The following is a 15,031-nucleotide window of genomic DNA, read 5'->3' as shown; positions in this document are numbered from 1 at the left end:
GGGATTAAATCCAGTGCTGGCTAGGCAAACTCTCCACCACTTGAGCCAGCTTTCCAGCCCAGCTACAGCTGTAGGTAGCCATCATACTCATGAAGTTGCCTTTACCAGCCCTTAATGAAAGTCCTTTTCTTTTTCTAGGTAGCTCTTTTGTGGTGATTTCACTTTTAGTTCCTCTCTCTTCTGGTACCTATTTAGACTGGCTTATTCTACATTACTCTATACTTCTCCTTTCCACTTTCTCTCAGCTCATTGGCAACTGTGCTCACAGCCTGGTGCTCCTTTGAAGTTGGTCACTGATAGAACACCAGCTCCCCTCAGGTCCCCTGGATTCCTTTTTTTTTTGGAAAGGACTTGAGGACTTTGCCCATTCCATTTTTTTTAATAGTGTTATTGAGATCAAGATAGAATTCAGATACTAACGATCTACCCATTACTGTAAGTCACTGAATCCTTGTACATTCACAGATGTGCCCCATCACAGATGTGTGCCCCCATTGCCATAGTTGTTTCTAGAATAGTTTCATCATCTCAGAAAGGTGCCCTAAGTTATTTCCATCCTCTCATTTCTCCCATGGTAGTAACCACTAAAACACTCACTAACCTATGGAGTTGGCTGCTATGGAGATTTTATGTATTTGTGTATTAATGTGAATGCCTTCGGTGTCTGGCTTTGTTCACTTAGCACATGTTTTCAGTGTTTATCCGTGTTGTGGCATGGATCAGTGCATGATTTCTAATTATGGCTGAATTATGTTCCATTGTATGGATAGAGTGCACTTTGTTGGTCTAGTCATTAGTTGGTAGATGTGGGTTGTTTCATTTAGATAAATGATTTTGGATAATGGATTTTGGATAATATTATGGATAATGCCCTTAAAATATTCAGAGTAAGTTCTTATGTGAGAATGTATTGTCATTTCTCTTTAGTATATATCCAGGAGGAGTGCAGTTACAAGAACTGCTAGTTATGAGAACATCGTCCAACATGGCTCCCCATTTCATTTTGCCCATACATAGAAACCTAACCATATTTCAAATGCAAGTATCTGCCCTTACTTTGGGTACATTTATGGATTAATAATATATTTTTTCTAAGTCTTCTTTGGTTATTTAATTATGTTCATGTATATTTTTAATCAACTATTGATGTGTATGTATATATGTAAAGTTTTAAAGTAGACATTTAAAGTAGCACATTACTTGGGCTGTGATTTGCAGAGTGGAGGGGTTTACCTTTAGAGTATAGGAAAAATAAAATACCATAATTATGTAGTGTATATAAAGTACTTGTAAATATTTCAGGTTTATAAATAAATGTTCCTCTGTGTGTGTGTGTGTGTGTGTGTGTGTGTGTTCCTGTGGATGGAACCCAGGGTCTTCATTGCTAGACAAGTGCTATGCTGCTGAGTCACATCTCCAACCTGTTTTATTTTGTTCTGAGACAGAGTTCCACCAAATTGCTTAGGGTAGCCTCATCTTTTTGATCCTCCTGATCTTCCTACCTTAGTTTCCAAATAGCTAAGATTATAGGCATCGAACACCCTGCCCTGCTAATAATATACTTCCATTAGAATTTTATTTTATTTTATTTTTTTAAATATTTTTTTTTGTGCCCGGTTGTGGGGCCTGAACTCTGGGCCTGGGTGCTGTCCCTCAGCTCTTCAGCTCAAGGCTAGTACTCTACCATTTTGAGCCACAGCGCCACTTCCGGCTTTTCTCTTTTTGCATATGTGGTGCTGAGGAATCGAACCCAGGGCCTCATGCATGCAAGGCAAGCGCTCTACCACTGAGCCACCTTCCCAGCCCTCCATTAGAATTTTATACTCAAAGATGTTTTATATAAATTGAACAGAATAATCACAAGGTAAAGTCTTGAGGGCAGCCATTATAGAAATATGAAGTCAAATACAGCTACATAGTTCCTTTGTATTGTTTTTATGAGTGTCTCACTCTGTTGAACCCTGGTCTCAAGAGATCGTCACTCCTCAGTCCCTTGAGTTCTGAAACTACAGAGTATACGTCATTGTGCCTGGCCTGCTATGTAGTAGTCCCTCCTTCCTTCCCTCCCCTTTTCCCTCTGTCTTTGCTTCCTTCCTTCCTTCCATCTCTCCCTTCCTTCCTTCCTTCCATCCTTCCTTCCTTCCTTCCAAGGAAGGAAGCCTCACTTGGTAGTCCAGTCTGTTTTTGAACTTGTGATATCCTGTCTGAGCCTCCTGAGAAGTGAATCGGTAGGACAACATAATGTGCACCACCACCCACTGCAAGCCAAGTTCTTTAGATTACTTTGCTTATACCATTGAAGATATTCTGCTAATGTCATCTCCACACACTGTATACATTTCTGTGGAAAAGCTTTGGATCAGGTGCCAGACTTTCATTTTTCTCCTACTTCTGCTCATTACTCATGGTGAGAGTATCTTTAAGAACTGAAATTAGTTCTTAAATTAGCATAGGAACAGCTAAAACAGGGTGAGCTTTTCTTATGCAGAATGAGAGTGGTAAGTATGAGCTATAGGAAGTTAGTCATTTGTATATCTTGGGCAACCCTGTGGTTGCCCAACATCTGGTTTTTTCTGATATTTCCCTTGGTTGGGTCTTGGCTCCATACCCTACCCCACCTCTTGCTCTTAATATCTGTATTCTGTGTTCTTTATCTCTGAGGGTGAGATCAGTCAGAGAGAACACCCTGTGACGCCAGCTTGTCACCACTGCAATCGTACATTGCGTGCCTCCTGCTGTCCTGTTACAACATAGTGTTCACAGTGAGGCTGTCGCCATATTCAAATCACCCTTCACCCTGATTCCTGGCTGTTGAATGGAACCTGTGGAGTCACATTACTGGATATTTTAGTGCTTCAGTGTGACATACACTAATGGTTTTAGAATCTGTTGGACGTTGTACAGATGAGTATTTGCTTAAGGTCAAAGCATGAAGGGAAATAGACCTAGAGAGAGACAGGAAAGGATTCTGGAAGTTGTTCATGAAATGGCATGCTACACTTACTGACTTATCCATTCTCCAGTCATTTGCATTTATTTTCTACTGGTCATGTTTAGTAACCTATCATAAACTGATTCCAGTGCATTTTTTTAAAGGGCCGCCTTACACACTATAGATGGGAATGGAATAGTACTGCTGTCATGGAAAAGAGTGCGTGTTCCTCATAAAGTGGAAAATAGAGCAGGGTGTGGCGGTTCATGCCAGTAATCCCAGCACGTGGGAGACTGAGGCAGGTAGATCATAGTAAGTTTGGGGCCAGTCTGGCCTTCAAGGTGAGTTCTACGTCAATTTAGACTATATAATGAGTCTCTGTTTTTAAAACAACTACTCATGATATTTACCCACTTAAATATTGAAAGGGAAGGACATCAATTTGTAAGACATACACATCCCACACTTACCAGAACAAATGTAACTGAACCTCTAAGTCTCCATCAGTGGATAAAAGAAGAAAGTGTGGTAGACATCTCTGGTGGAATACAGCTCAACCTTTTCATGAATGAAATACTGTCATTTGTGACAACATACCCAGATGTAGACTAGGACATTACGCTGAGTAAAACAAGCCAGGCAGCTGGACAAGGGCTGCATGGTCTCAGTCATATGGAAGCTAAGACAGTCAAGCACATAAAAGCAGAGCATGAAATGAATGTGGTGGTCAAGGTTGGAGGGAGGTTGAGGAGTTGGGGAGTAACTGGAATGAAGGTACATTTTCAATTATCTGCTCCCTTACAAATCAAAAGCTGGAGATGAGCTGGGCGTGGGTGACTCACATCTTTAATCCTAGCTACTCAGTAGGCTGAGATCTGAGGATTGTGGTTTGAAGCCAGCCAGGGCAGAAAAGTCCTGGTAAGATTCTTATCTCCAATAAACTACTCAAAAAAGCCAGAATTAGCACTGTGGCTCAAGTGGTAGAATGCTAGTCTTGAGCACAAAGAAGCTCAGGGATGGTGCTCTGGCACTGAGTTCCAGCCCCAGGACCAGCAAAAATAAATAAATAAATAAATAAAGCTGGCGATGACCTCCTGTCACGTGGGCCTGAGTTTCACTGTATCTAGGGAATGCTTTGTGTCTTCTGTGAAAATCTGTCTTCCCAGGAAACTTATGATTCCTGCCTTTGTCTTTGCCACTGCTTGCTTGTGACCTCAGACACAGTTTTAAAGCTCTGCGGGCCTATTCTAGCCCAAATTAGGAGCTGATTTTATAACCTGGCACAACCAGTGTTTGCTGGTTAATGGGAACCAAAAATACCTTCACAGAAAAAAGTAGAACAAGCCCTTGCTTCTGCAAATTTCTTTGTATTTGCAAGTTTGGTTTTGCATTTAGGTCAATCTTATATATGGGAAACTTGGAAATAGGTCATTCTTTATTCGTGTGTGTGTGTGTGTGTGTGTGTGTGTGTGTAGGGGGGTATGGGGCTGAACTCTGGGCCTTATGCTCGGTAGGTAGGTACCTTACAAGGTGGGCTATGTTTCCAGCTCTTTTTCACTTGCTTATTTTGGTATATGGTCTCACATTTATGCTTGAGCCAGCCTGAACTGCAGTCCTCCCATAGCTGGGAGGACAAGTACACAACAGTATGCCCATCTTTTTCTTGGTTGAGATAAAGGTGAGATCTTGTGAACTTTTTATCAGAGCTGGCCTTAAACCACAATCCTCCTAATCTATGCCTCACAGGTAGCTAGGATTATAGGCATGACCCACCAATTTGTCATTTTAACTACTGACTCTAATCTGCTCATAAAAAAAATACTGGCATCTGGGCATGAGTTACTCATCGCTATAACCCTAGCTACATAAAGAGGCTGAGATCTAAGGATCAGTGTTTGAAGTCAGCCCCGGCCAGAAAGTCCATGAGACTCTTATCTCCAATTAAGCACCAAAAAATAAGCCAGAAGTGGAGCTATGGCTCAAGTGGTAGAGCACTAGCCTTGAGCATAAAAGTTCAGAGCGGCAGCACCCTGTCCCTGAGTTCAAGCCCCAGAACCAGCAAAACAATAAAAAATAAAAGGAAGCAAACTGAATCTTCAGATCAGTTTAATGCATGTGAAAAATACAAGTATATATCACAAGTGTGATAATTCAAAGAAATTTTTCTGGAGTGAGGGAAACAGTGAATATTTCTGAGAATGAAGTAGGGTTGGTGGGGTATAGTGAGATGTGGTGGGCTTCATTTTTACTCTGAGCTTGTGTTTTTAGGCATTTTTTAAGAAACATAGTTATGGTTTCCTTTTGTCATTATAAAATTCAAAATTACTCCTCAGGACCAATGGAATAGAATTGAAAACCCAGAAATGAACCTACAGACCTATAGCCATCTAATCTTCGATAAAGGAGCTAAAACAATAGAATGGAAGAAAGACAGCCTCTTCAGTAAATGGTGCTGGCAAAATTGGTTAACTACATGTAGAAAACTAAAGCTAGATCCTTATATATCACCCTGCACCAGAATCAACTCCAAATGGATCAAAGACCTTGAAGTCAAAGCAGACACTCTGAAAACATTACAGCATGGAATAGGAGAAACCCTAGGTCTCCTTGGCACAGGCCGAAATTTTTTGAATAGAAACCCGGAAACACAACAAATCAAAGAAAGGTTGGACAAATGGGATTGCATAAAGTTGCAGAGCTTCTGCAGGGCAAATGACATAGCTAGCAAGATCAATAGAAAGCCCACAGATTGGGAGAAGATCTTTACTAGCCATACAACGGACAAGGGTCTCATATCTAAAATATACTTGGAACTCAAAAAATTAAACCCCCCAACAACAAATCCCCAAAGAAACAACTGCCCAATAAATAAGTGGGCGAAAGACTTAAAGAGAAACTTCTCTGAAGAAGAAAGAAGCATGGCCAATAGACACATGAAGAAATGTTCAAATCCCTAGCCATAAAAGAAATGCAAATCAAAACAACATTGAGATATCACCTCACCCCAGAAAGAACGGCAAAAATCAAGAACTCTAATAACAACAGATGCTGGAGGGGATGTGGACAGAAAGGAACCTTACTTCATTGTTGGTGGGAATGTAAACTTGTCCAACCACTTTGGAAAGCAGTATGGAGGTTCCTCAAAAGACTTCACATAGAACTCCCCTATGAGCCAGCAATCCCACTTTTGGGCATTTACCCAAATGCTTACAAACAAGACCACACTAAAGCTACCACCACAACTATGTTTATTGCAGCATTATTTACCATAGCTAAGATATGGAACCAACCCAGATGCCCCTCAGCAGATGAATGGATCATGAAAATGTGGTATATATACACAATGGAATTCTATGCCTCCATCAGAAAGAATGACATTGCCCCATTTGTTAGGAAATGGAAAAACTTGGAAAAAATTATATTAAGTGAAGTAAGCCAGGCCCAAAGAAACATAGGTCCCATGGTTTCCCTTATTTGCAATATCTAGTATATGTACGAGTCAAGCGGAAAAGGTCAGATAATGTGATGTCAGGAAAATGAACCCTTAGATATGTATTTTAATGTTTTTTCTTTCATGCATGTGTTTCTAATGCATTTATAAGATTATCTCTTTGTTGCTTTGTATGTCCCTCCCCCACAGTATAACCCCTGCTTTCACTATATTTGATGTCAGTATAACTTGTGGAGGAGATGGGGAAAAACCAGTTGTTTAAGGATACAGGTGGATCTGATGCAACAATGAGAAGTACAAGTTGTCATGTCCAAAACAAGCTTTAGAACGTCGGTGCGGGGGGGGGGGCGCGGGGAAGGGGGGGGGGGGGGGGGGGAAGGAGAAGGATTGGGATGGGGGGAGGGGGGAGGCTGGGAAGGGTAAACAAAGGAGGAGGCTGCAATGCTTGGTAAGAAATGTACGCATTATCCTGCCCATGCAATTGTAACCCCTCTGTACAGTATGTTCACAAATAAAATAAAATTAAATTAAAAAAATTCAAAATTACTGGGGAGGATGAGAAATTGGAGTACCACGTCAGATTTGAGATCAGGAGAAGGAAAATAAAGCATTTAAGGTAGTGAGATCTGGCAGTTAACACGGACAGCTCCTCCTGTAACTTTTTTTGAATGATGATTTGGAGCTTGCATGATGTTTTCTAAAGACATATACATATATACATATACATTTCCCTCTCTGCATCACTCCAAAAGGTGCAATGTAGACTATAAGGACCCCAAGTCAAGAAAACCCAACGGATTTGAAGAACAAAGTCTCCTATGTAGCATCTTTCAGTGTATTTGAATATATATGGTTGTTATTAACGTAAGCACTGAGTGAGAAAAATCTCCTATCATTAAGGAACATGGACTCACTTCCATTCCTCTGTGAATAATTCTGGCCCAGTCTTAGAACAGTTGTATTGACTACAAAAGTCTTTCCTTGATCTCTTGACTTTATTTCTATTTTGTTGGATAGCCTTATCTGATTTCTTACTGTCATCCTAGGTATGGAAGATGTGAGCTGGCAGAGAACAGGCCAGGCCCTTGCTCTGGGGAGTCTGCATTCAGAGGGGAGTGGAATGGGGTAGAAAGACTAACAGTAAGGAGCTTAAACATAACCAGGAAGTGATCACTCCTGTGACATAAACTAAGCAGAGCGATGTGATAGGGAGCCAGAACAGGAACCTGCATTGAGAGAAGTAGTTAGGAAAGACTTCTCTGAGGAAGTAATTAAAAAGCCAAGGCATGTATGAGAAGAGGGTCATGCTCATTTGGGAGAAGAACATTTCAGGCGGAGGGTGTACTCCTCTGGTAGGAAAAAGCTTGTAGAGAAAGGCTAGGTAGGCACTGGTGGCACATGCCTTATAATCCTAGCTCCTCAGGAGGCTGATACCTGAAGATTATGGTTCATTGTCAGAACCTAGGCAGAGAAGTCTAAGAGGTTCTTATCTCTAATTAACTAGCATAAAGCTCAAGTTGGAAGTATGGCTTAAGTGGTAGATAGAGTGCAGGCTTTGATTTTTAAAAACTCAAGTAAGAGTATTTAAGGCCCTGAGTTCAAGCCTTGGTACTGGCACAAAAACCAAACAAATAGGTTCCCCACCACCACCACCATAACAAAAACTTACAAAGTTCAAGAAGTAGTCGGGACTTAGAGAGGTGAGGTGAAGAAAAATAAGAGAGATCTTCAAAAGGCACGCCAAACCTTAAGGATAAGGTAAGAAGTGTGAATTTTATTCCAGGTGTGATGGCAAACCATTGAGGGATTTTGAACTGGGGAATAACATGCCAATTGAAGTTTATTAACTATTAGTTTATGGATGGGTAAGCATAGAAGCTCCCAACTGGGCAACAGATCAGAAATAGTTCCTGAATTCTAGGCTTCAACCATTGGGAGATGTGTTTCTGATATGAGGAAAACACAATGATTTGGAGTTAAGAAGAAAAAGAAAAGGACTAAACCTGTATTTATCGTGAATGATTCTTGCTCATTGCAGACAAACTCTTCAGACCTCCAGTTGGCCAGGTGGTGAGTTCCAGGACCGGGTCAGGTACTACCACAGCTGCCAGAGAGCTCATCCTATCGGTTTTTGAGTGGGTTCTCACCAGCCCCACGCTCAGAAGGATGGTGTCACAGTGTAAGGACCGACAGGACCCGCCTGTGGACCCCTGGAAAGGGATCAGCTGTGACTCTGGAGACACTGATGGTTGGCCCAGCCTCCTGGACTCTGACCACCCTGCTAGCCAATTGGACATTAGGTTCAGGAGGAACAGAGCTGCCTGGCTGAACGACCCCTGTGTACAGCCACCACTGCTGGACGGGCCCTCTCAGGGACCAACAGCGCAGAACACTGGGAATCACCTTGGAGCAGCTGCAGACCCTCATTTGCACCCTTCACCGGAGTCCCCTGGAGACTTCCCGACAGAAATGCTGTTGTCTGATGGTACTGCGGACTCTGCCCATGGGTCAAGCGAAAAGGGGAGCGACTTTTTGGCTCCCACAGAAGAGGAGGGGGTGCCTCCAGGACCCTCTCAGCAGCTGTCTATGGCCATCAGCCCTAAGAATTTGTCTGCTTCCCCCTTTCCTGAGGTTGGCAGTGCTTATTTCAAGTCTTCTCCCTTGATGATTTCTGTGGACAAAGGTAACGTTAGCTGGTGATTTTCCCTCCTTCCTCTATGTCCACGCACTTTTCTTGGTCTCGTTACCACTTCAATAAGAGGCAAGTGCATGAACTCCTTCATAGTTACCTCCAGCCCAGGCATCTGGCTGGTTATAACAGGTGGATCGAGTAGTCACCTCCTGCTCAGACTGCAGGAAGAGGTCATCTTTTTTGTTCCACATATAGTTGATAGTCAATGCCCTGTGCCATGTTTGGGTTGGTGTCTGCCTTCTGGAATGCACAGCTTATTAGCTTGTCTGCAAGGGAGAGCATCAGCAGCACTGAGTGTAGTGTGGGAGGGAGGAGGTATTTCTGCATAATCAGAGGGACCTTGGGCTCACACCAGTGCTCCTATAGGTGATGTACTCACCACACCTGTTCTATTTATATGACCAGGAAATGGTAAGACTACAGAACAGTTGCCACTATTAAACCAGGAGCTCTCTCATTGCTACAAGATACATATTGTTCACATACCAAAATTCCCCAAACGAGCTGATCCATGCAAAATATAACTTGAGTCAACTGATGAGCTGCTATTATAGAATGCTTGTTTTATTTTTAAACTATTCTTCGTATTGTATACAATCTTTGCTTTATTTATATGGCTGTTAGAACCTACTTCAAATCGTTGGTAAAGTTTTTTTTCCTTCAAAATAATTTTAAAAGCTCTCTACCTGAGAGCTGTGTCTTATTTGTATTTCTCATAACATGAAGTTTACTTGTTCTATTGAAAACATTTGAAAAAAAATCAAAGAGATGTCAATTTTTAACACATTATAGCTTAAGAGTAGTAGATTTTTGAACTATCTTTCAATGGCAATTTTAAGATAAGTAAATTTGAACAAAATGACTCTTATTGTAGGCTTTTTTCCCTCTATGTTTTGCTCAACTGCGTAGATAGTTTTAAAGGTAAAGAGTGACTTTGTTCAGGCTCCTAGCTGTACTCAGGAAGCTAAGATCTGAGGAGCTCACTTTGAAAACAGTGTGGGCAGAAAAGTTGGAGAGACTCCAACTAACCAGCAAAATGCTAGTCTGAAGGTGTGTCTCAAGTGATAGAATGCTCTGAGCAAATAGGCCCTGAGTTCATGCACTGGTACAGGACCACCCTTCTACCCCCACCCCCGCCCCCCCCCAAAAAAAAGAAAAGAAGATGTCAGGCACTGATGGCTCACATCTATAATCTTAGCTTCTCAGGAGGCTGATATCTGAGGATTGAGGTTCAAAGCCAGCCCAGGCAGGAAAGTCTGTGAGACTCTTATCTTCAGTTAACCACCAGGAAACTGGAAGTAGAGTTGTTGCTCAAAGTGGTAAAGCACTAGTCTTGAGCAAAAGAGCTCAAGTACAACGCCCAGGGGTGGAGTTCAAGCCCCACAACAGACCAAAAAAAAAAAAAAAAGAAAGAAAGAGAAAAGAAAAAAGAGAGGCTTTTTAGATTTAGTGGTTTCTAACGGCTTAGTAAGCTGTTAGCGTGTCTTATGAAGACAAGCTTGCCCTTCTAAAAAAAAAAAAAAATCCATCAGCTGGGCGCCTGTGGCTCATGCCTATAATCTAGCTACTTAAGAGCCTTAGATTTGAGGATTGTGGTTCCAAGCCAGCTGTAGCAGTAAATTCCATGGAAGGGGAGCTGGGGCTCAAGTGGTAGAACAGTAAGTAGCCTTGAGCAAAAACAAACAAAAAAACCCAGGCCCTGAATTCAAGCCCTAGGACTGGCACAAAAGCAAAATGAAACAAACACATCATGGTGACCTGTCACTGATGGAAATCATTTGTGAGGCCTGCCCCACGCCATTTGTTCTTATCTCTGTACAGGAAGTCTTCCTCCAGCTTCTACGTATCCTGTCTCTTTGTCTTTCTTCCAGAAAAACGAACCCCAACACAAACAAACTAGGTAGTGCATCTCCTTTTGTCCAAAGACAAGTACCTTTAAAAATCACCCCATATTATGAGGGTCTTACCTTAAAGTTGCTAATGGGATTCATTTTGTGAGAGAAGTCTTGGCTGATCTAGTTCTTTCTTTTTTATTTCATGTGGAACAATGATGGGAAAAACAGGTTTGGGCAGAATAGTGTGGCTGCTATAGATATGGTATGGCCCTACAATATTCTCTCCCTTTGTTGAAAAAGTTCACCAACCCCCAGCTAAGAAGTCCCAAATTGTCTATGCTCCTGACCATCTAAGTGACCCTGTTTGTGTTGGTTTGTCAGCCCTGGAGCATTTAACTACCAGAACACACAGCATTTCATTCCAATGTAGCAAGAAGACTCAATTCTTGTAGTTGTTACAGACATTTTAGCTCCTGAGGCTGCCAAAAGAAGTCACATGACAGGAAAAGTGTTTGTTTAGATGGCTGTCATTGCTGGTAATAGCCTGGAGGTGGGGGCAAGAAAGGTTGAGTCAGCGCAATGTACCTTCTGCAGCTTCTCCTTGGTTTGGACTGGAAGATGATTTTTAGAGAAGCCAGGCTGACTTTTGTTCAGATGATTTGTGTATGTAACAGGAAGTTTGGGGTCAATTGCAATGAGCTGGAGAAGTGATCTTGTAATTCTTTTTTTTTCTTTTTTGACAGTCATGGGGCTTGAACCCTGGGCCTGGGCACTGTCCCTCAGTTCTTCAGCTCAAGGTGGGCGCTCTACCACTTTAGCCACAGTGCCACTTACGCCTTTCTGGCAGTTTATTGGAGATAAGAGTCTCATGGAGTTTCCTGTCTGGGTTGGCTTTGAACCACGATCCTCAGATCTCAGCCTCCTGAGTAGCTAGGATTACAGATGTGAGCTACCAGCACCCAGCTTTTTTTTTTTTCTGTTATGGGGCTTGAACTCAGGGACTGAGTGCTGTCCTGAGCTTTTTTGCTCAAGGCTAATGCTCTAACATTTGAGCCACAGCACTACTTCCAGTTTTTGAGTGGTTAATTGGAGATAAAAGTCTCACCGGGAATTATCTGTCCAGGCTGGCTTTGAACTGTGATCCTCAGATCTTAGCCTCCTGAGTACCTCAGATTATAGACACCTGTACCTGGTGTGATCTTGTAATTCTTATGGTGCTCTTTGTGAATTATTCCTTCTCTACTTCCCCATCTCCCTCTCTCTCTTCTTTCTACCCTCTTCACCATGGGGTTCTCCACTCCAATAGTTCTTCTAGGATAACCTTTAAAATACACCATTGGCTGCCTCTAGAAGGATTATCATTAAATCTTTCTTCTTCTCTCAACTTAGTTTCTTCTAGAATTGGACTAGTTTTTGTTTGATTTTTTTGATGCTAATACTGAGTTTTGAACTCAGGGTCTAGAAACTGCCCTTACCTGTTTTGCTTAAGGCTTACATTCTACCACTTGAGCCATACCTCCACTTCTGGATTTTTTTCTGGCTAATTGGAGTTAAGAGTCTAACAGAATTTTCTGCCCAGGCTGGCTTCAAACTGTGATCCTCAGATCTCAGCTTCCCAAGTACCTAGGATTACAGACATCAACCAATGGTGTCCAGTGGTTCTTTTTTTTAATGTAATATTTAAAAGCTGTACTCTAGGATTGTTTCACTTTCTTAGATAATCCTTGGACTTCCATTTTTAAATAACCACCTTATGACTGACAGGTGCAGGTCAAGTGAACAGAAGAGCCAGTTCTTTGAATTCCTACGTACCAGAGACATTTATACTGCCTTTTGACGTAGACAAGGTAAATGCCATCTTTCTTTTCTCCTTAAATACTGATCAGCACGTAATAGTGCTGTTCTGATTTAACTCTGGAGGCTTTGCCTTGAGGAGACCTAGCAAATAGGTTTCCTCTCACTGTTTGATTGAAGTCCCAAGAAACACAAAGCTGAAAAGGTTCCCATGACAGGTGTTTGCTCAGCTGACAAGTTTTGCATAATTGATGAGTCAGATCAGCTATTGAGTCACTACCAACATAGCATGTTTTAGTATAAGGAATTCAGCTATGTCTCTGGATGATGTGGGTTACAGGTTATAGATGACCTAGAATAAACCAGTTATGTGAACTCTTAGATTTTAGCTCCATTGACTTCACTTCTTTTCTTTCTTTTTGTGTGCCAGTCCTAGGACTTGAAATCAGGACAAAGGCCTTGTTGCTGAGCTTTTTTTGCTCAAGGCTAGAGCTCTACTACTTGAGCCACAGCTTCACTTCTGACTTTTTGGGATTAATATAACAATCTCATGGACTTTCTTGCCCAGGCTGGCTTGATCTTCAGCTCTTAGCTTCCTGAGTAGCTAGCATTATATATGTGAACCATTGGCACTAGGCTTTGCATGGGTATTCTTAACTCCCAAATCTAAAACGAATCTTCAAATCTAATCTAAAATCTAAAAAAAATCTATAAAAAGTTGATTATATGCTGGGCAATGGTGGTTTATACCTAAAATCCTAGCTACGCAAGAGGCTGAGATCTGAAGATCACAGGTTGAAGCCAGCCAGGCAGAAGCATCCATGATAATATTCTTCTCTCCAACGAACCAATAACAAAACAGAAGTGGAGGTGTGGATCAAGTGGTAGAGTGCCAGCCTGGAGCAAAAAGACAAGCGAAAGTGTGAGGCCTTGAATTTTGAGCCCCAGAGCTGACCATAAAGTATGTAAAGGAAAGAAAGAGAGCTGATTATGCTTGTGTTTTAACTGACTTTGTTTTCCGCAGGAGAATGCCCACTTTCACGTAACAGATATGATCATATCAGCCATGGAGAAAATGAAGTGGGACAGGCAGATTCAGCTGCAGAAAGAGAGCTGGAACATAAAGAAAGCTAGGAATGATGAAGATGGTCTGGAAGTGACCTTCTGCACCCCTCCAAAGCCCAAGCCCTGCTTTTCCACGTTTTCAGAGAGTGGCTGTGAAGGCAAGTGGGGCCAATGTGGGCATGCTTGATGCTGCATGCTCGATTCACAGCTTCTCTCCTCTGCCATGTCTCAATGCATGTACGTTCCAGGTTTATGTCTACAATTACTGACATAGCTCATGAGATCGCCATCATTGCTGTCATTCTGCCTCGGGTTAATTATCTACAGCCAGTTTTCAAAGGCTGTAGCTTCTTTTTATTTTTTTTCTAGGACTTTCGTGTTTTACTTTTCTTTTTGTAGTGGCTGATGTTTCCCATCTTCCTTTGAAGTCACACAGTTCTCCTAATGCCCACCCCTACTTTTTTTTTGGTCAGTTGTGGGGCTTGAACTCAGGGCCTGGACACTGTCCCTAAGCTGTTTTTTCTCAAGGCTAGCGCTCTACCACTTTGAGCCACAGCTTCACTTCTGGTTTTTCGAGTGGTCAATTGGAGTCTCCTGGCTTTGAAGTGTGATCCTTAGATCTCAGCACCTGAGTAGCTAGGATTACAGGCATGAACTACTGGTTCATGGCCCCACTTGCTTTCCTTTTGCAAGTAGTCCTTTTCCTTCCACTCAGCAAATAGCCTGTCTTGTGCTCCTTACTATGAATCAATGGTACCCAGGATGTGATGTTCCTCCAAGAACTTCCTTGCTGGAGCCATGAGGGAAGACGAGAGGACCAGCCTGACAAGTGGGACCCAGGAAGTTCTTCCAGTAAGAAAGGGTACCTCAGCTGACAACCAGCAGTAGTGTTTGCTACTGTCTAACCATTTCCAAATGCAAGTCATATCTTTAGTGCTTTTGCTTTTCCCATATTTGCTGTCTGGCAGAATTTACTCAGGACATAACTTCAGTTACCCCTCCCCCTGCTTTAGTTCATATCATTGAATCTGTGATGCTAGCCCTGGATCTCTCCCAAGTGTTTGCTCTAGGTGGCTGGGACCTGTTCTGTCCACCTGGTTTGTCTCAGCTCCTCTGCTTTAACACTTCATTTCTAGGCCACTAGTGTTCATTTCAATGTATCAATTGCTCATATAAACATATCTATAACATAAAGGTATTCATGGTAACCTCTAACTTAACATATCTATTTATCTAACACAGAAAAAGTAGGAAAGGGAAAG

At 42.1% G+C, this 15,031-nt stretch overlaps 1 protein-coding gene across 7 annotated transcripts in view; it reads left to right on the top strand.

The window, feature by feature from the left end:
- The window catches only part of Kiaa0226l (KIAA0226-like ortholog), a 32,997-nt gene that overhangs the window by 4,409 nt on the left and 13,557 nt on the right, over positions 1-15,031 (top strand). For 6 of the 7 annotated variants that reach the window (XM_013011089.1, XM_013011107.1, XM_013011098.1 and 3 more), the window contains 3 exons: positions 8,422-9,066; positions 12,675-12,757; positions 13,729-13,927. In XM_013011089.1, the coding sequence (XP_012866543.1) occupies positions 8,550-9,066; positions 12,675-12,757; positions 13,729-13,927 (799 nt within the window). In that variant the 5' untranslated portion in view covers positions 8,422-8,549. Of the gene's footprint in view, positions 1-8,118; positions 8,142-8,421; positions 9,067-12,674; positions 12,758-13,728; positions 13,928-15,031 lie in introns of those variants that run through there. The other variant, XM_013011132.1, reaches the window with a different exon arrangement.

The sequence above is a fragment of the Dipodomys ordii genome, unplaced genomic scaffold (genome assembly GCF_000151885.1).
Source record: "Dipodomys ordii isolate 6190 unplaced genomic scaffold, Dord_2.0 Scaffold1, whole genome shotgun sequence".
NCBI classification, from domain to species: domain Eukaryota; kingdom Metazoa; phylum Chordata; class Mammalia; order Rodentia; family Heteromyidae; genus Dipodomys; species Dipodomys ordii.
Note: the sequence above shows the minus strand (reverse complement) of the source record. Positions and strands in the feature narration are given on the sequence as shown.